Below are 20,723 nucleotides of genomic sequence, written 5' to 3'. Positions count from 1 at the left end.
CACGGCCACCGGTCCCGGTCTCGGCCACCGGTCCCGGTCACGGGTCCCGGTCACGGCCACCGGTCCCGGTCACGGCCACCGGTCCCGGTCTCGGCCCCGCGGCCCCGCCCCGGCCCTGCCCGCCCTCGGCGCCGTTTCCAGCCGGCGGCGTTTGGCGGGCACACGGCGGGAGCTCCGAAGGGGAGGCGGCGGGAGCGGCTCCGGGATGTCGTAGGTGTCTGGGGAGCGGGGCCGCGCTGCTCTCCCTCTCCGTCCGCTCTCTCTCCTCTTCCTCCTCTCCCTTCCCCTGTTCTCCTCCCTCTCTCTGTGCTCTCTCCTCTCCCACCGTCCCCTCACGGCAGCGGGTCGGTTCCCGCGGACTCTGCCGTGAGGGGAGCGCTTCTCCCGGCGGGCCGCGGCTCCCGAGCGCGTTCCGTGAGGGGAGAAGCGCGCTCGGAGCGGGCCCGGGGAGGAAGGAGCGGCAGGCGAGGGGGCGGGATTTGTTTCCAGATGGAAACAGAGCGGGAAATGCTGGCAGTGGTTCCTGGGGCAGCGCCGCGGGCGGGGCTGGCTGGGCGGCGCTGCCGCTGTGGGCGATCCTCTCTGGAGTCTGCGTTTGCCAGGCTGCGGGGCCGGGGGCTGGCTGGGCGGCGCTGCCGCTGTGGGCGATCCTCTCTGGAGTCTCCGTTTCCCAGGCTGCGGGGCCGGGGGCTGGCTGGGCGGCGCTGCCGCTGTGGGCGATCCTCTCTGGAGTCTGCGTTTGCCAGGCTGCGGGGCCGGGGGCTGGCTGGGCGGCGCTGCCGCTGTGGGCGATCCTCTCTGGAGTCTCCGTTTCCCAGGCTGCGGGGCCGGGGGCTGGCTGGGCGGCGCTGCCGCTGTGGGCGATCCTCTCTGGATTCTCCGTTTCCCAGGCCGCGGGGCCGGGGGCTGGCTGGGCGGCGCTGCCGCTGTGGGCGATCCTCTCTGGATTCTGCGTTTCCCAGGCTGCGGGGCCGGGGGCTGGCTGGGCGGCGCTGCCGCTGTGGGCGATCCTCTCTGGAGTCTCCATTTCCCAGGCTGCGGGGCCGGGGGCTGGCTGGGCGGCGCTGCCGCTGTGGGCGATCCTCTCTGGAGTCTCCATTTCCCAGGCTGCGGGGCCGGGGGCTGGCTGGGCGGCGCTGCCGCTGTGGGCGATCCTCTCTGGATTCTGCGTTTGCCAGGCTGCGGGGCCGGGGGCTGGCTGGGCGGCGCTGCCGCTGTGGGCGATCCTCTCTGGATTCTCCGTTTCCCAGGCTGCGGGGCCGGGGGCTGGCTGGGCGGTGCTGTGGGCGATCCTCTCTGGATTCTGCGTTTCCCAGGCTGCGGGGCCGGGGGCTGGCTGGGCGGTGCTGTGGGCGATCCTCTCTGGATTCTCCGTTTCCCAGGCCGCGGGGCCGGGGGCTGGCTGGGCGGCGCTGCCGCTGTGGGCGATCCTCTCTGGAGTCTCCGTTTCCCAGGCTGCGGGGCAGGCTCTGCTCGCAGGGGCCCGGCGGCGTGACAAGGAGCAATGGCCGCAAACTAAAACACAGCGAGTTGCACCTCGGCATCAAGAAGAACTGCTGTGCGCTGAGGGTGGCAGAGCTCTGGAGCAGCTGCCCAGGGAGGGCGTGGAGTCTCCGCCTGTGGGGACATTCAGAGCCTGCGTCACCTGCTCCGGGTGACCCTGCCTTGGCAAGGGGGTTTGGACTGGATGATCTCCAGAGATCCCTTCCAGTCCCAGTTATTCTAATTCTGTATCTCTCCAGATAGCATGGATAACACCCGTGGGGCTCTGTGAGAGAGGAGCGAGAAGAAGGATCACAAGATGGTTCAGCTTGGAAAGGACCCACAGTGGGCCATCCAGTCCAGCAGTCAAGCAGGGTCATCCCCTGCACATGGCACAGGCTGGCATCCAGGCAGGTCTGGAATATCTCCAGTGAGGGAGACTCCACACCTTCTCTAAACAATCTGTTCCAGTGCTCAGTCACTGCACAGGAAAGAAGTTCTTCCTCACATCCAGGTGGAACCTCCTGGGCATCATTTTCTGCCCATTGCATCTTGTCCCATTTCTGGGCAAAGCCTGCTCCATCCTCTGACCCCTCCCTCGGCCACCACTGAAGGGATTGGCAAAAAAAAAAGAAAGCAGGTTTTGATATGAATTTGTGAAAGTGTGGCTTTAACAGAGTTTGATGGCAAGGTTCACTCTATTGCTCGCTAGGCAGATGGAGCATAGACAGGAAAATGGGATTAGAATCAATTTAAAATGATTTACTCAGAGACCAGGGATGCAAAAGGGTCACGGGGACAAGGATATGGATACAAAAGTTACAGGTGCAAAAGAGTTTAGCAGCAGTTAATCACTGACTGATTTAATATTTATAAAGTGATTCAACAGGATTTACTACAATTACAGCAGTGACTAAATTACAGATTCACACACTCAGGTGCAGAGAGGTGGGAAAGAATTGCAGGCCTGTGGAGATCATGGCATGGCACCCCCCATGCCCATTTTCCATCAGGCTGTATCTCTTCATTTTGTCTCCAAAGGGAATAAATCCTGCTCATTTTTCTCCTATATTTTGCAATTTTTCAAGCAGTAAGTAATCAATCAAGTCATGTAAGTGTGGTGCTGCTCTTGTGTATCTCTGCTCATCGTGGGCTTCTGGAGATCAATGAAGAAAGTTCTTTAACCTGATAAATATTAGGCACAAAATAATCACTGCAGGTTGTACAGCTGGCTGTAAACATGTGCCATCATACTCTGCATGGTTAAGAAAATAAATTAAGCCTTGTCAGGCTAATTCAGGGGTAGGAAACTCAGGTTAAATACTCTCACCACAAGTGCCTCATCTTTTTGTCTCCTTTTCTTGTTCTACTCTGACATTTGGTTCTACACCACAGGCAAAGTGAGCTATATAAAAAAAATTAAACCATACAAAAAGTGGTGCTCTTCACATTGCTTCTTAAAATACTTTTCTTTGCACATATTGTTTTTTTCACCACATTCTTCTTTTGGAAGGCGACAGTTTGGCCAACAGGGTTTTCATGTGAGGTGTCAGGATAAATTTGGTTTCAGGGGCACAATCCAGGGACTGTGTGTAGACTTAGAGCATAAATTCTTTATAATTCTGATTTAACTTCTCATATTATGGCACTGAAAACACAATCAGTAAAAACAAGCCCCCAAGCAAGCCAGGCTGTTGGGTGGCACAAGGCAAGGTTGACCTCCTAAAGCTAAAATTCTATTTTCCAATACAATATTCCAGCTCTTTCCAACGTTGAGGAGCTTGCAGTGGGGCTCCATCTCTGCCCCCGTAGTTCAGGGTGCTTGCAGAGAGAAATCTGGGCTGTGTGCTGCTCTGTTGCTGTACACAATATTTGACGGGCTTCAAAGAACGTGGCTTTGATCAGTGCACAGCTTTCCCCCTAAGAAATGTTCTCAGTGTTTATAACTTAGTGGGATTTTCATGTAGTTTCTCATTTATTTCATCCTACAGCTGTGATCCTGCTCCTGATTTCCTCTGGCTTTCAGCTCCTGTTGACACCTGCCATAAAAACTTCCATCAGAACATGCCTTAGTGTAACATGCAAATGCATTGGCCCCCAGAGCATCCTTGCAGTGTGGATGCATTAATAAATGGAATATTTCTCTGCTGCCACGAGCTGGAAGCCGTAATGGAGTCGGGATTCCTTGAGCTATATGGAGTTCTCTTTAAAAAAGAAATACATTGTAAAGAATTCCATCAAACTGCTGCAGCTTTGGCTGCCCTTTGGCCAGAATTTCAGAGGCCTTTTTAATTTAAATGTTACCTGTTTGCTTGGCTTTTTAAAGACAGGATATTTCTTTTCCCCTTTTTGAAATAGAGATAGCTGTAAAACAGTTTTCATATAAGACCCTTGCCTGAGTTACATATCAAAGATGTGTTTCTATTCTATTTTCCCAATCCTTTAATTTACAGTTTTGGAATAGCAGCATAAATTTGAAAAGGATATGTTTGGAATGAGGTCATCTAAATTCCTTCCAAGGCAAAACATTCTTTTTCCAAGATGAAAACTGAACTAAGTTCTTGAAATATGATGCATATTCCAAACCTTGTTTAATTCAGTGTAATATATATGTTTCCTGGGGACTGTTCTTACAAAGATTTTTTTTTCTCATCGTTTTACATCATGTTTTAAACTATTGTTAAGATTTAGGAACGTGCTTAAAAAGTTTCAGTTGTCTCTGGGAAAAATAGTCTTAATTTATGTTGACCTTTCTTTCCTTGGAGCATTTCGCCTGCATTCAATAAAATTTTGATGACTGCTCTTTAGCAGACAGCTGTACCATATAAAGTATTATAAATATTCAGCTTTCCTCTTCCAGTGTTGCCATTAACAGCTGGGCACCCAGTTCAGAGGAGCAGATTTTGCAGAGAGAGCTTGGCATGTTCCTGAATCAGGAGAGGGAAGAAGGGAAGCAAACAGTTTCTTATGGTTTGGGGACCTGTAAAGACATAGAGCATCTGTTCCCCAGTTAAGTCATAGGCTGGTAGCACTGAATCATGTTAAGAGCTAAAATGATGGGAAAAACTACTTTTTTCACCTTGCCTGTAGCTGTGTCTTAAATGTCTTAAACATTATTTCGGCTAATGGCAAAATAATTGCAAGCCTTGCTCAGAAGGTATGGAAATGGAAATGCTTTTTTGGGGGGGGGGTTGTTGTTTATAGCCTTGGAGAAAAGAAAAATGCTCAGCATGATTTCACTTCAGAGCCTTGATTTTATCTCTGGTATAAAATGGAGAATCAGATTTACTTAGGCAAACACTTTATCCTTCTAAACAAGCAACATTCAGGGAATGGATTTGCTTTGGATGCCATCAGTAAATGTGAAACCAAAAAAGGAGACTGTCTTTAACTTTATCAATTATAGACCTTATTAACAGAAATCTTTGTGTCTACATGACCATAAAACCTGTCCGTGTTTTTCTCTTGCAGGGTTAAGAGAGCATTAAATTTGGACGCTGGTAAAAAAGATAATGTAAGTATTTTGGTGTCTGGAGCCATCTGGGCTCTATGAATATATATGTATATATATCTGTGTGCAAAAATAAATGTGGATATAAACAATCCATTTCATTTTAGCTGCCTTTATGTTGTTACAGATTGGATGTTGTCTGGGCAAATCTTAAAGCACAAAATTACTGCTGCAAATATTAGTATAAAATTGATTGTATTTCATTTGTCACAGAACTGCCTGGCGTTAAGTAATGTACATCTGCATGAATCACTTGAAAAATGTGCATATTGTTATTGCCACCACTATTTACCCAAGAGCTGAATGAGTTAAGATCCTTGGTGAAATCATTTATTAGAAATTAGCTCCATTATCCGGGGAAGCAAACGTTCTGCCATGTAATTGTACATGTGACAATATGGAATTATGATAATGCTGTAATCTGCATATTAGAAACTGCAAAATTGAAATGAAAACATTAAAGGCATTTTCATGTCAGGGCTGTAATTACCTCCCTCAGCTAATCTGGCATAATGAAACAATAAACTCCTAACGCTGCCATCAATTTCACCGCAGTTATCACAACCAAAATAAAATTGTACTGGTGCTGTTATGTGTTCTAAATGCAGCTCCAGCATCCTCCCAGCCACCAGCATGTCGTGACATATGTCAGTTTATTACCTCCCACTGTGGCTCTTGCTGCAGCCAGCAGGGCACAGGAGTTGGGGAGGATGGCAGGGTGCAAAGGAAGGAGAATTTTGGTGAAGCACAGAGAGAAAGAGCTGGTCAGCAAACGAGCTCCCAATAAATCTCCAAGCCTGGGTCGTTTTGAAGAGGTTTTTATATATGCAGCACATATTTGGAGGCCTCAGTGGTATTGAGCAAGGCAGAAATTGGGCATTTAAAAAAATTCTAGACACCTATTTTTTGAAAATTTCAACAGAGGTGGCAAAATACCACAGTGGCACAAAAAAAAAATCATTAACAGTTTAATTAGCAGCTTATTGTACCATTACCCAACTTGTTCTGCTCAGGATGCAGCTGTGACTGTAATTTTGCATCTGTTTCTTGGGCTGCAGTAACATTTTTGTAGATGAGTGGTCCAGCTGAAATTCCATGGAAGGCTTTTCCTGCCCTAAAGCCATCCCCTCCCAGGAGATAAAAAGACTTACTCCATGCTTACCTGCAGTCAGGTTCTTGTGCAGCAAAAAGCTGAGGAAAAGCCCACCTGAACGATAAAAACTTTTAGTGGAGGCTCAGTGATGTGGCTTTACACTGATTTTTGGTTCACACACTATTGGTCTCCAAGAGATGCATGTCAAAGATTTAAATTAAATAACTTTCTAGAAGAAAAGAAGGAACAGAAAGTAGTGAACTCATGGTTTGGGTGAAATATATGCTTAATCTTTGCTGTTTCTGTCATTCCTTCCCTGCTTTTATCAAGAGTTCCTCATTCCATGGATCAAAATATTCATGAACTAACCAGATCAGGAATGAGTATTTTTAGATTTTTGGAATCTTAGTGTGCTATCATTAAACAATTTCATAACTGGAGTAAAATTCTTCTTCCTGGAGGAGAAAACCTTACTGACAAATAAAAACTGTTCTTGTAAGTGCTGCAGGAATTTTGTTTAAAATAACCTTATCCATATCCAGAAATGGGTGAGGTGGCTGCTGTTCAAGCAGGAAAAATTGTCTGAAATGTTTGGAGATTCCCCCTGTTGAAAAGGAAATTTGATGACATGTTAATCCCTAAATTTGCGTTGATACTTCAATTAATATTTCATTTAAAGGTGATTTGAAAGATTTCTTTAACCTGCTTGAATGTGGCAAGACAGAGTGAGGATTTCCATCAGGTGTAGTTTAAATGCTGCTAGACTGGAACAAGAGTATAAATGAGAGGTGTGAAATTATTTAAGGTATTTGAGACTAAAACAAGGCAGAGGCAAGTGGGCAGCAAATTAAATCTTTTAAAATCTGCTGTAAGTCCCACTACTGATGACCAGCAGTAGCACTTGGGGGTTGTGAAGTAAAGGTTTGGGTTGGTTTCTTTTATTTCTCTACATGAAATGTGTGGAAAATCCCAGTTTCTCATCCTTGCAATTCAGCATCCATGCTCGAGCCTGTCCCAGATGATCCCAGTTTGTTTTCCAGCATTGCAGATTTGTTCTTCTGAAAACTTCTCTGCACAAATCCTTTAACATCATTAAATAATTCCTCTTACAGCATTAGGCATATTAATACCCTGAACCACAGACAAAATTTTGGATTTAAGGGACTCACTTTGGATTTTTTCAATCAACACTTGTTTAAAAAATTATTAAAAATAACTTTTGATACAATTAAAATCGAAAGTTATTTATGTCTTAAATTCTCATTACTGGAAAAAAAGTAATAACTTGGTTTGGCTGCTTTAAAAAAACCCCAGACATCAAGGTGATCATGCCAGAATACCTAAATCCCTGGAAAACATATTTTTTCTTTATGGAACCTGGGAGACAATGTGTTTGAAAGGATTTTTTATTTTTTAGAGTCAAACGAGTTTTATTGAGAAGAGGGAGTGATCGAGAAGCTTGATGAGCACAAAGTCACCCCACCACAACATTTAACATGGGCTTTCCATGATGGAAATACATAAAGCCAGGAATTACTCAGGAAAAACCTTAAGTAGTAAAAGTTCAGAGAGGTTTTGTCAATACCCATCTGGATTTTTTATTTCTCCTTTTCAGGCACCTGATGCAACCCCCCTGAAGGTCAAAAGGAGCGACCTGAACTTCTTCTACTCCCCGACCACAGGCACGCGCCAGCTGAGTCCCTACTCCTCTCCCACCAGTGACAGGGCACAGAATCCCAGCAGTGCCCCAGCAGAGGGTGAGCTGAACATTCCCTCTTTCTCACTACAACTTTTTCCTGCTTTTTCCTGCATTTAGGGACTTCTCTCCCATCTGCTATAGTTGATTTCTTTTTCCTCTCGAAGAATCTCTTCTGGAAAAGCCAAGGTTGGGACTTGAAGCTTGAATTTTTTCAGTGTGAATCTTGGGGGTGTTTATAAAACAACTGAGTGAGACAATTTTTAATTAACATAACACTGAATGTCATCAGCTCTCAGAAAATACACCTTTGTCAGATTATAATGATATTATTTCCAGTTCACTTTAGGATAAATCTTCACTTAGTTACACAGTCACAGCTTTTGGCTCTGACTGCTCAAGAAGCAGATTTGCAGTAGACTGAGCTGCTTTTATCTTTTATGGCTGTATAAAAAATATTGTGGTTGTGGCCTCTTTGAGTGTTGAGGAACCCTCAGGTCACTTGGTGTAACTTTTTTATTTTAAAATTATACAGAGGGACTTTTTGTCATCTTTCCCTATAGAGCTTTAATTTCCTTGCAGTACAACTCTAGAAAAGATGGTTAAGTCTCAACAACAACAAAACAACAACAACAACAACAACTAAATAATAATAATAATAATAATAATAATGATGATGATGATGATGATGATGCATCACTTCCATTGTTAGCAAATTCCTTGTTCAATTATTTTAGTTATTAAGAAAGAATCCCCTGTCTGATTTTGAATTTGTCTGTCTTCAATTTTCAGCCACTGGTTTTTGTTGGGTTTCAGAATTTTTTATGCCCCAGGGGTTTTGGAATTTATGTACAGTAATTGAGGCTTCACCAACATTTATGAATTATGATGAGTAAAAATAGTCTGAGCAAGGTGGAACAACCACTGTTTGAAATTTATCTGGGTGTCTGCAGATTTTAGCTGTTGCACCATGTCCTCTCCTGATGGATCTGCAGAAGTGGAGCTTCCCTCCAGGATTTTACATTTTATCCTAATTCTTTATCCTGCTGCCAGTCTTTTTTTTTTTTTTTTCCTGTGTTCATTTAGCTACAAGATGGTGTTGTGTAATTATTAAATCCCAGGTTCCAGGTTGTCCATTTAAACCCACAATTTCTGCTCTCCTTCTAAAAATCCACAGTACTGCTCTAAAAGTATGACCTGTTTGGTAATTGATGACTGATTTAAGTCCCAGTTCTATTGTCTACTTAGATTTAAAATGAAATCTTTGAGGGTCTTCACTTTTAGCTACTGTATTAAAGCTTAAACTTTTATAGCACTTTGTCATCCTGAAGTGTTTCTAAATGTTTTACAAAATATTAAAATTAAAAGTTAATTTATCCTTGAGTGCTGAGACTTGGATGTAATAATTTAGATCTAACAAGAAGAAATCAAAGTGTTTAATGCTGAGTGTGGTCTCTTTTTTTTAGTCTGATGGCAGGAAGGAGATTTATTACAGTGAAATGTGGAAAGCTCCTCATTCCACAGGGTCTGTCTGGGATCTGTATATTTGTTAAGCCCATGGTAAATTCCAAATCTTTCACTTAAAGGTGAATTTACAAAATCCCCACGTTCTGTGAGGTCTTCAATTTAAGCCACAATTAAATCATTTCTGATAGTCAGATGTGACTTTTTTATTGCTGGAACAAGTATTGATAGACAAGCTAAAATTTTAATCTGGTTTTGTTCTGATCTGATTCCCGTGAGAATTGGATAAATCATGTAAATTCAGAAAGTCTTGTGGTCAGAGGTCACATTTATCCTGCCCCATCCATCACACGCCAGACTGGAATATTATATTGTCAGTAGAGCACATTTGGAGCCTTTGGAAGCAATTCCCAGTATCTTTGTGGTTGTTTAGGAAATGGACTTGGGGCCAGGCAGTTTTCATAAAGGGAAAAGGGAATTTCATAGCTCAGTCATTCCAAGCATTTTCAGGATAATGCTCGATGTTAATCTGCAGTTAATAGGATAAAAAGCTCCTGGAAGAGCACAGTAAATACCTGCCAGGATGATTCTAACTTCCAGATATTAATGCTGTAATCCCAAGGTTTCCAGAAACTGAGGAGAGGTCAAATTCCAAAAGTCTAAATTATAAATATTTTAGTGTGGTTCATTCCAAGTCCCGCTTTCCAAGTGAGCTTTGAGGTTTTTCCTCTTCTCAAAAGATCATTCAGCACTCAAGGTTCACACCACCTCCTTCTTCAGTGCTTCAAATACTCCACATCTGATTTTTATCTTTATTGTGTCTCTTTTTCCGAGGAGATGGGAATGAGCGGAGCAATTCCAAGAGCGGATTATCCAGGAGAGGGCAGCCTCAAACAGAGGACGATGTGTAAGTGCATTCAGTTTGAAGTTTGCTATGGGTACAGGGCTGTGATTGCATCTCTTTTTCACCACCGGACAATAACTGTGACGTTTATTCTCCTAAATATTACGTTTGAAGTTGTAGCTCTTCCTTTTCATTATTGTGGTTGAACTCCCAGTTTGTTTCCTGGGGTTGTTGCCTCTGCTGGATGTTTTCCCACATCATTAGGCTGAAATTCCTTCAGTGTAGGATAGTGTCTTCCAAGTGATGGAGCTGGACAGATTGTTTGGATGACATTTAAACAGTAGAAAAGAAAATATCAACATTATACCGGTGCAAAACTGTAAATTCATTAATTGGGGGAGGGTTTTTTGTTATTCAGTGAATCCCTTGGTCAACACATCCAGCCTCATTTCTTAGTGACAGGAACCCAGAACTACAGAACAATTGGAGTAATTAGAGGCCTCATTGATGTGGAAATGTTTGCATTCAATAATTCAGAATGTTTTTAAAAGGTTTGCAGGAGACCAGCAGTGACATTCAAATAAAAACATGTCTAAACCAACACCTACACTTAATATTCATCTGAACTTCCATACACGTAATTTTACAGATGAAAAATACATTGTCCAGCACGCTGATATAAATCCTCAGAGCTGAATTGGATCCATCCCCATTCCAACGAGAAAAAACTCTGGGAAACATTGCAAACATGGATTTTCAGTGAGTGGGGATGTGGATAATTGGAATTGTTTTACCTTTTTTACACAGGTTCCTGCAACTGCAGTCCCAAGTGAGAAATTCCTTGCCCAGAATTCTGAAGCTAAGAGCAAAGCTGACAAGCCTGAAGGTCTGGTTTACACTGATTTGTCTTTTAAACTACTTCTAATATAGGATTTGAAAGCAAAATTAGGATTTTATATGCAACATTTGAATTTGAAGGAGTAGGGAAACAAATAAAAGACTTGAAACCAGGCAAGCTGGACTTGGAAATCCAGAAAATACAAAAAACCTCAAACCTTACTGGATTTTTTCCATGTCCTCAGTTTTTAATTTGCACATAAATAAAACCAATATGAAGTAGTTCTCAATTATTATTTAGAACTCGAAATATGAATTAAGTGCATAGATTTTTATGTCTTTGAAGATTAAAGATCCTTTTGTGTTGAAGTGATTGTACCATGTAATTTAGCACTAAAGTATCATTATTTAATAGTCCAATACATGTTAAAATGCAAATCACCGCTCTCTTTTTTTTCCCATTTTGTTTCCTGACTAAATTTAGCACAAGGTTCATTGCTGTACATCAATAGCTGAGAAATAATTCAGTGTACTCAGAGGACTGTGTTGATTTCTTTCATGTGGACAAGGTTTTATTTAAAAAATAAAAACCAAACGATACTAATTGAAAATATTTTAATTGCAATGTTTATTTAGAAAAAGAGAAATATAGGGCTTATGAACAATTTCCAAATTGGTTTTGGTATGTTGTAGCTATGGAGTAGATATTGGGAATAGGATTTAACGATGATTTTGTTATTTTCCAGGCTTTGGAGGGCAGTAGAGAGCTGGAAAATATCCTCGGAGTCTCACACTCATCCTGTGTCCTGAGTGCTGAGCTGCAGAAAACCCAAGCGCTGGGTGAGGAGGGGGTTCAGTACATTTATTTATCCCTTTGGAACATTTACCAGGGATCACTCCAGATGTTCCCTTTGGTACTCCCCAGGACTCAGGAAAAATGCACTTCGAGTGTCCCCCGTGCATCCAGCAGGGACATAAAAGCCAGGCACACTGGGGAGGGAAAACCTGGAAAAGCAACACCTTTTCTTATGGAAATGGTCAGTAAATAGTTAGATACTTAGTGGGTGCTTAGGTGGGGATTAGGCTGAACGTTTGCGCTTGGATTGCTTGGCCTTTCTTCTCCCCTTCCGAGGAAGTTGGTTTGTTTGTTTGTTTGCTGTCAGCAGGATTAGGCTGAATATAAATTTCCAGGCTTTAAAAATCGCTATTCATGTGTCTTGAAATGATGGACATTCCAGATGCTTGTTGTGTTGGGATAAGGGCACTTCACAGCTGCCACATCTGGAATGCTTTTCCAAAGGAGCCCAGAAAGCAAACCTGGAGTGCCTGGTGGCTGCTTTTCGCACTTGGGAACAGGTGGACAGTAAAGCCACAGGTAGCAGAGAAATTTTCTTCCCAAGCAGTGGAATTGATGCATCACGTGCTGGTGGTTCAATTACCATTTCTTCCCTGACTTGTATTCCAAAGCTCATTCCATTTTCCTTCTGCGTGGGCATGCACTGCTCTGTTCCCACTGTAGTGCCAGATCCTTTCTGAGCCAGGAGGGAGTTACCTGGGAACAGCCTCGGTTTCCATCGGGGTGGGACAGACAGACAGCCCAAAGGACAGCTCAGACTTCTTATTGCCACTCCTGTGTCCACCCTTTCCCTCAGCTCCTTGGGAAAGAGGCATCCTTCCCCCTTCTCTGAATTAGGAACCGTGGCAGCACTAGAAGAAAAAAAAAATTGGAACAAAATGTGGGATGAGGCTTGGAAGAAAAACTTGTCAGAACTGTCTGCATTTTGAACATTCTTGTTAATTGTTTTGAGCACAGTTACATAGGCAAGAGGGTTTTTTTTCCTTGAAATGCTTTGAAAGTGAAGGAGGCAGCAGAGGTATTATTTTCTTTGAAAGCTCTGGGGCAACATTTGTTGATTTTGGATTTATTTCTTCACTAGTGAGTCAAGTAGAAAAACTGCAGCTGTTGAAAGCAAACCATGGAAAAGTTCCTGCCCGAGGTAAGAAACTCTTCATGACTCCTGTGTAACAGATGTTTTGATTCCTTTTGCTTGATTTCTTTTCAGTCCTTTTCACTTGAAATAAGTTGGGTAACCTTTAGGATATGAAAACTATGATAATCAAATGTGTTTCTTCTGAATGGTCTGCAGATGTAAATTGAATATTTGCTGCTATTTTCATTGTATTGGGTATTTCCCCATGAGTCTGTGCAGGGAGAAGGAGTCACGCATGGCCTTGCACTTGTGGCATGGTCCAGAAGATTTTCCATCCTTTTTGTATATCCCAGTTATCCTTGCTCTTCCTCATCCTCCTCCTTCCCGGTGTGTTTTCAGCGTCACAATCTTGCAGCAAAACCTTTTTCACTTTGTGTATTTTATGGGGTATTTCACCCACTCCAGGGGGCTGTGAAATCCCAGCTCTGAGGTTTCTTCAAAACCAGTGCTGTGAAAATATTTGAAGCTGGTGGTGTTTCATCCCCAGCTGCTTTAGTGCCTTGGCAGGAAGGCAGGGGACACACACGGGACAGCTTCATTCCCTCACACTCAGTAAAATCGACAGCCATCCCCCAGGGATATTCTGATATTTCTGTTATCTTCACACCTTCTATCTGAAAGCAGAGCAAACCCAAAACCAGGAGCAGTGGTGGCACCTCTGCTGTGGGGAATTCTCTTAAAGGACAGAAAAAGGACCAAGCTTAGATTTGCTGGGCTGCAGCAGATTAGCTGCAAATGAAAAGGAGTGACAGCACTTGGGAAGGATTTGGGCTGATTTGTGCGGTGTGCAGGTGGTGATTTACAGCTCCCTGTGTCCTCCTGCTGCAGCTCCTGCCTGGCAGGGCTGGGAATGCTGGGAACAGCCACTGCTTCCTTTGTGCTCTGCTCCTTACTGCTCACCACACACACACCGAGAGCTCCATCTCTGCTCCAGAAAGCAGCCCCTGGCTCCAAACGCACAGCCAGGCTGCTTAGATGGGAGATATTTGGTAAAGGTAGGGAGGAAAAGAGAATTCCGAGTTTAAGCTGAGCGATTTTGATGAAGTTCCAATGTCAGTTTTGCTTTCACAAAGAATAAATTCAATTTTGTAATCTTGAAAATGCAGTAGCGGGAGAGGCAGAGGAGTTTGTGATCAAAGAGAAGCATCTGGAGATGTTTTTCTTTGCCTTTTAGTTTCAGATGTGGGATTTTCATAATTATTTTTAATTAGTTATGGCAAGGCTTGAAACTTATGACTGTTCTGTAGCTTGGTCCAGATGGAATGTCACATTACCATCACATGATGAGGCATGAAATTTATTTACATAAACGACCTCCTCTTAAAACAACTTCATACAAAACATTCCTGGCTCAATGGGCAGCCTTGTGCAGAGCTCAGTTTATCATTTTGGGTGACCAGCAGGGAAAAAAGGCATCATTGTTTGCCCATGACTTGAATTTACAGTAAACAAAATGTTTTTGAAAAGAAAGTAAGCAAACTGTAAAACAACTGCCAAGAGATGAATCGAGTTGGTGTCTGGGAGTCCGAAACGTGCTGAGAATGGATGTGCAGGTTGGGATGTGCACATTTTGAAGGAAAATTTCATAGGTTTGGAGATCCCAGCTGGGAAGGTTCTAAAAGGGGAAGCTGCTCCAGCTGGCTGTTTTAAAGGACAGGGACACTTTACTTCCCCAAAACCCTGACACAAACCATGGCTACTGCCCATGAGAGAGCTCCAGAGATCAAATACTTGCAGTGGTGAGGAAAACTCTGTCCAGGCTGTGATGAAATAAAAAACACTTCCTTTTCTGTGGGGCTGTTCATCCTGCTGAGCCCAGGGGCAAATCTGATCCTCTCTGAGTTCTGAACATTCCCAGCTTTCATGGTGGGGTGAATACAAGGGGCTGAGGTTTGTGCTCTTGGGACAGTAGTGGTGGCTTTCCAAGAGACTGTATCAGGGTTAACTGCATGGATTTTATTCCATGCCACTTGAAATCACTGATGAAAGCAAAGCTGAGAAATCAGGGACCAAAACTGATGAGTTTCCACCTGCCAGTCCAGTTATTGAAAGCTGCATTTATTTTAAAACATAAATCCCATTTCACAACCACTGCAAAATATAAACACATCCTTAATAATCAGAGCTCCTCCTTGAACCAGGTAAAAAGGTAAAAATACAGAATTTCACCATTTGTCCCATTTTGTGTCAGTTTGAGTTCAGAATTTGGGTGTCCTAAGACTAAACCACTTGGCTCTGGTGGTTGCTGGGGGTTTATTTTCACGTCATTCTCAAATAAAGTGTAACAAATTAGTTGACCTTTAGATGTACTTGGGTGTCTGCCCCACCTTTCCTTCCTCCTCCTTGGAGATCTTCTGAGGAAAAGGAGAATACAGCGGTGGATTTTTCCAACTGTAAAACCCTAATCTAAAACCCACATCTGTTTTCCTCAGCCCAACTTTGTACTTACTTACAGGGAAGAAATGCCATTATCTCTTTGCTGGGAAGAGTGAGTCTGGGAACTGAGCAAAAATTGTAACACTGGAGGGATGTGGCCTTGTTCCTCTGCCATTCCCTGTGGAAGAACATCCCTGTTTGTGCTCCTGGGGCTTTCCTACCATCTCACCGGGGGCAGGGCTGATCTCAGCTCCTCACTCAGTGGGGATTGCCCCAGGGCAGTGTGGTTTGCCCAGTTTGTGTCTTGGGCATGAAAAGCTGGTTTTGCTCAGGCTAAATTTGAATTCATGTCTCCTCATTCTGTGGGTTTGAGTTTGTGCCCGTGGGAGTCCCTCCCAGTGGAGGACAGGGAACAGCTCCCACTCAGCCCAGTCCCCCCAGGCTGCATTTCCCAGCACAGGTGAGGAATCCTGTCCACTGCCAGCCCAGGAGCTGGGGGAGCTCCCCACTGCTCCTTCCCAGCAGGATTTGGGGCTGTGGGGTTGTACCCACACCTGAATTTTCCAAAGAGCCTGAGACTGGAGGAGTCTGGGGTCTGGGCCCAGCAGCACGAGGAGTTTTGGGATGGAAGGAAGGAGAGGGGGCAGCTCCAAGGCTCTGCAGTGATGGAGCACCCTGGGCTATGCAGATGAAATATTAAGCCATTAACTGCAGTGGCAGATACAGAAATGCACATGAGACGTATGACTGGAGGCCCCAGACAAGTACACAGAGAACTGTCAACCTGCATTTTAGATTTAGGTGTCAGCCCCATTTATTCACAGATTTCACCCTTGTTTTTACACTCTATTTTCCTACGTGCCTTTTTAGAGATGCAACAGCTATGAATTTTTAATTCTGGTGGATCTAGTTTAGAGTATTAAGCTTAATGAAAAATTCAAAAGAATTGTAGTTCTTCCAACATGTAGCAACTCCTACATGAGAATAAATACTGCCTTCTCCCATGAATATAATTATTTTAAATAAAAAAGAAAAGAAACATTAGTTTGGACTCACTTAGTAGCAATTATATGTTTAAGAGGTGTAAATAACTTGCTATCCAGACATTACAAATATCCAGGTGCTCTGTATGTGCTGATGACAACAAAATTGAAAAGAAAGACTGTAATAATTCTGACTGGTTTTCTCTGCAGAAGATATTGATTATTTGTGTGTGGTGAGAGATTTGGAAAATTCAATTAAAGGAGTTGTGCAAAGGTTTCATAAATTTCCCCAGTACAGCGTGTACACAGACATTGCTGCGTATTAAATCAATGCAGCACTTCACAATATATTTTCTTTGAAACATAAAAATAAATAACATTTAAACAGTTCTGCTTACTACAGAAACAAATTTTATTTTCTGTGAAGCATTTAGTCATGTGCTATCACTGACTCATACACATTTGCCAGCTGTAACAAATTTTATAGACGTTTTCTCCAGAGACATAGCTCATATACTATGAATTTTTAAATGAGCAAATGGTGAAGAAGGGATGTCAGCAATATAAAAATTGATCAGTTAAAAGATAAAAGCATAAGTAAAGAGATTTGTATGGTAGTCTTAATAGGTTTTATTAAATAAAAATACTATAAAAAGACAGTAATGAATAGACTGAAGGTTTTAACTGTGGTTGAGGTGGAGAAAAATTATTCTGGCACATTTAGTAGAAGATTGGTTTTATATCACCCGACAGGTGAACATTTTTTTTCTCTCTGCTTTTTAGATCTGTAAATGCTTTAGAGCAGTCAAAGTTGGGAGAGGATGGTGGGAGAACTTGGAGGGGAAAGGAGACTTGGGAAGATTGAGCCCCTTTAGTGCCTGTGTGGTCCGAGGGCAGGGATGGCTCTGCCAACCCTCTGGAGCAGGTCTGGGGGACTCCAGCCACTGCTGACCCTGGGAACCCTAAAACTGGAGCTGAGGAGAGGAGCAGGCTGGGCCTGCAGCAGCCTCCCCTTCTGGCACAGCCCTTCTGGCACCTTCTGGTCCCCTCCCCTGAGCCCTTTTCCAGCTCCTCTGTTCGCTGCCATCCTCGCCCAGGAGTTCCTGAATCTTCTCTTTGGTTTGATGGAGCTGACCTTACTCAGGAGCTCTGCATGGGAAAATCCTGAGACAGAAGGGTTGTTGGGGCTTTTGAGAACAGCTCACTCAGAGGTGAGGCAGGGCTGGATGGGACATTGGGAAGGAATTGTTCCCTGGGAGGGAGGTGAGGCCCTGGCACAGGTGCCCAGAGCAGCTGTGGCTGCCCCTGGATCCCCGGCAGTGCCCAAGGCCAGGCTGGACAGGGCTTGGAGCAGCCTGGGACAGTGGGAGGTGTCCCTGGCATGGCAGGGGTGGCACTGGGTGGGCTTTACAGTCCCTTCCAACCCAAACCATTCCATGATTCTTTCTTTGGAAAACAAAGCTGAGTCTGTGGTATTTTTTGTGAATCTGGGCAGCTTCTGTTTTTCAGGAGAGCTCGGAGTGCTGGGCAGAGCTCAGCATAGTTGTCTTGGCATGTTTGGGTTCTTTACTCACCACACAGTGCAATGCTGCAACCCGCGGTTAAAGGGAAATCAGTCCTTTCCTGTATGGAATTGCATTTAGCACAAGTAAACCAGCCTGTAATTGAACCTTCTTCCTATTACTTGCCGTACAAGATTGGACAGTTGTTGGGGAAGATGAAATAGGAAAACCTTATAAATATGATTGCCTGGCAAAAGATTTGGAAAATCCAGACATTGAGATGAGAACTAGATTTGAAATAGCAAACCTTGACTACTGAATAACTAGAAAACAATAGTATAGCCAGGCTGAAAGCAATCCCTCCTTCTGATTAAACAATGCCCTTTACCTGCAGATGGGTCCAAGGGTCAAATGGAATGCTCTGTCTCACCCCCAATGTCTGGTTCATCCCACACCTGTGACCCTCCCCTGCAGTATCAGGTATCTGTGACCCCACTGGCCCAAGTCCTGCTCCAGCCCACCTTGAAGCCCCCTGATAAGGTGTGCCCGAGGGACCGGACGCTCTCTTGGACCTTCCCCTGGGACCCTCACCTGGAACCCTCGCTCCCTCTCTCTCCCTCTCCCTCTCTCCCTGGGCCTGCCACGAGTTGCGCCTGGCAACTCCAAGCAGGGCCTTTCCCCCTTTTAATAAACCACATCTTCCAAGACCTGACTTCAGAGATCTCTCATCCATCCAAACCGTCCTGGAGACCGGCACTCGTTACAGACAGTTTCCTCTTGGGAGCAGCTGTGGGAGTTTTTGGTTGATAATTTGTGTAAACAAATGAAGTTTGTTAGGAACAAAGCTAGAAAGTGGTACCTGAGGCCAAGTTGGATTGGATTCCTTTTTCTGGAGTAACCTTGTGAGTCCTGGCTTAGCACAGAGCCTGGGGTTGGTCTGGCTCAGCTCCGGGTACCGCTGTCCAGCCCAGGGGCTGGTGCTGCTGTGGAGCCACTCCCTGGCAGTGGGAGATCCATGGAATCACAGTGTGCCAGCTGGGGAGAGCTGAGGAGGCCCTGCCCCAGCAGCCCCGTGGCCGTGGGGTTTGGTGCCCTCCCCAGCTGGGTTTCTGTGCAGCTGAGAGGTTCAAGCTGCTGGAAATCCCCCTTTGTGGGGTCGATATCATCCTGAATTCTCCCTTCACCCCTGTGTGGTGGGGGAATCAAACACCCCCGAGCCAGCAGCCCTCAGGGTGCTCCAGCAGAGCTGCTCATCTGCTGCTGGGACTTTTGGCAGCCCTGGCACTCACAAACACCTGCTCCCAGAGCCTTCCCCACATGTTCTCATTCCCTGAGTTCCTTTCTGCCCTTGCACGCTGTTCCTGTGCTTGTCCCAGCCACCTGCTCACCCTCACCCGGCCCAGCCCTGCCCGGCTGCGGCCTCAGGTGTGGGTGATCCAGGGATGGCTCTGGGTGATCCAGGGAGCTCCTCTGCAGCAATCCCTGACTGAGCTCTGCTGGCACAGCCCTTGGGGATTCTCATTTATTCTTTTATTATTGATTGCAAAAGGCAGCACCAGCTTCTCATCCTGGTAGCACATTCTGTTCTGGTTTGCCAGTGATGGAACACAGGTGCAGGACAAGCTCTGAAACCCTGAGACACGGTGTGTGAAGGAAAAGGGGTGCTGATTCTTTAACCACCACAGCAACTTATTTAACTCATGTGTGAGGCAGGATTTGCACAAATTCTGTCATCACACCACTGTTGTCTATCACATAGCACATTTCTGTGTTTTCCTTGTTCACAGATCCCCTCCAGGCTGCCGGGAGTGCTGCATTCCTGACCTCATTCCTGGACAGAAGGAAGGAGCCCCTGGGCCTGCTCCCAGCCTTGCCCAGCACCAAGGCAGAGCCAGAGTGACCAGGACCAAGGTACTTCTTGTAAACCATGTGCAGAGAGCTCTGGGATGTCCTGCAGGCTGCCCTGAGGGGAATCAGTTGTTCTCTGCCCATGGGATTTGTTCCTGGTTTGTTGAGCACTGCGACAAAGAATCTCTAGAAGCTCTGCTCCCCCGCTGAAACATCCTGTGCTGTTTCTCCTCATCTTGTTGCTGCTTTGGCTGCTTGTCCTTGTTGCAGCATTTCTCCTCACCAGTTTGTTCCTCCTTTGGTTACTTGTCCTTGTTCCTTAAAACATCCCTAGATGTTCCTGCAGCTCCGGGCAGTGGGGCTGGTGCCCTGCCTTGCCTTAGGCTCCGTGTGTGTTTTACTGGACATCGCATCCATAACTCCAAACAGATCCCATGACCGGTGATGCTGCTGTCTAATTGCTATTTATTTTAGTCATTCCTCATCTCTCCACAGGCATTATGTGAAAAATGCATTCCACATCAACCCAAACTTCTCCATCTGCTGGACTGGACTTAAAAGGAGCGAAGAACCGAGTGTAAACCAATCTCCGCAGCAAATCCCAGCTGGGGAGCGCTCGCTGCGCCGGGCAGGTGCACGTCCAGATAACATTTCTGGCATCTATTTCAACTTAACAATGTGCACAAGCAGATCATCTCAATGTAAATAATCCACCCTGGGTGCTGTGCAGCCCTGTGCCCGTGGGCTTGGTGCTGTGTGGGCTCTGGAGGGTTTCTCCAGCACTGCCTGGGCTCTGAGGCTGGAGGGAGCTCTGCAGTGCCAGCAGTTAATTATTCCCACCCTGCATGTGTTTTAGTTGTTTGCAAACACTTTCCCTGGTGGTGCTGCCGTGGCTGGGGACAGATCTGTCATCCACATGAGGGATCCTCTAAAGTCAACCCCAGCCCCAGGGTAAAAAGGCCTCAGCCTCCAACCCAGCATCAACACACACGGCTCTGGTAACATTTGCTTTTAGGTCAACATTCGAGTTTAGTTTTGGCATTTAATGCTGTAGGAGCAGAGCTGTTTTATATAAACTAACTTTTTTAATAAACCA

At 45.0% G+C, this 20,723-nt stretch overlaps 1 protein-coding gene across 2 annotated transcripts; it reads left to right on the top strand.

Annotated features, from left to right (window-relative positions):
• The first annotated feature begins 100 nt into the window (after window positions 1-100).
• ITGB3BP (integrin subunit beta 3 binding protein) lies at window positions 101-20,723 on the top strand. 2 transcript variants are annotated; one of them, XM_068198952.1, is made up of 9 exons: window positions 101-210; window positions 4,954-4,996; window positions 7,702-7,843; window positions 10,084-10,153; window positions 10,898-10,976; window positions 11,674-11,767; window positions 12,865-12,924; window positions 19,567-19,690; window positions 20,123-20,723. In XM_068198952.1, the coding sequence occupies exons 1-8, from the start codon at window positions 206-208 to the stop codon at window positions 19,677-19,679; spliced, it is 606 nt and encodes a 201-aa protein (XP_068055053.1). In that variant the 5' UTR covers window positions 101-205; the 3' UTR covers window positions 19,680-19,690; window positions 20,123-20,723. The 2 variants fall into 2 exon arrangements, with proteins under 2 accessions (XP_068055053.1, XP_068055052.1); XM_068198951.1 differs by having other exon boundaries at window positions 10,081-10,153.

This window comes from Anomalospiza imberbis, chromosome 9, assembly GCF_031753505.1.
Source record: "Anomalospiza imberbis isolate Cuckoo-Finch-1a 21T00152 chromosome 9, ASM3175350v1, whole genome shotgun sequence".
Lineage (NCBI taxonomy): Eukaryota > Metazoa > Chordata > Aves > Passeriformes > Viduidae > Anomalospiza > Anomalospiza imberbis.
Note: the sequence above shows the minus strand (reverse complement) of the source record. Positions and strands in the feature narration are given on the sequence as shown.

What these genes read in the sequence shown, in the direction of transcription:
- ITGB3BP (XM_068198951.1), top strand. An exon ending in GCAGAAAACCCAAGCGCTGG is followed by an intron (nt 11,768 to 12,864) that starts GTGAGGAGGGGG and finishes TTTCTTCACTAG; the next exon opens with TGAGTCAAGTAGAAAAACTG. An exon ending in TGGAAAAGTTCCTGCCCGAG is followed by an intron (nt 12,925 to 19,566) that starts GTAAGAAACTCT and finishes CCTTGTTCACAG; the next exon opens with ATCCCCTCCAGGCTGCCGGG.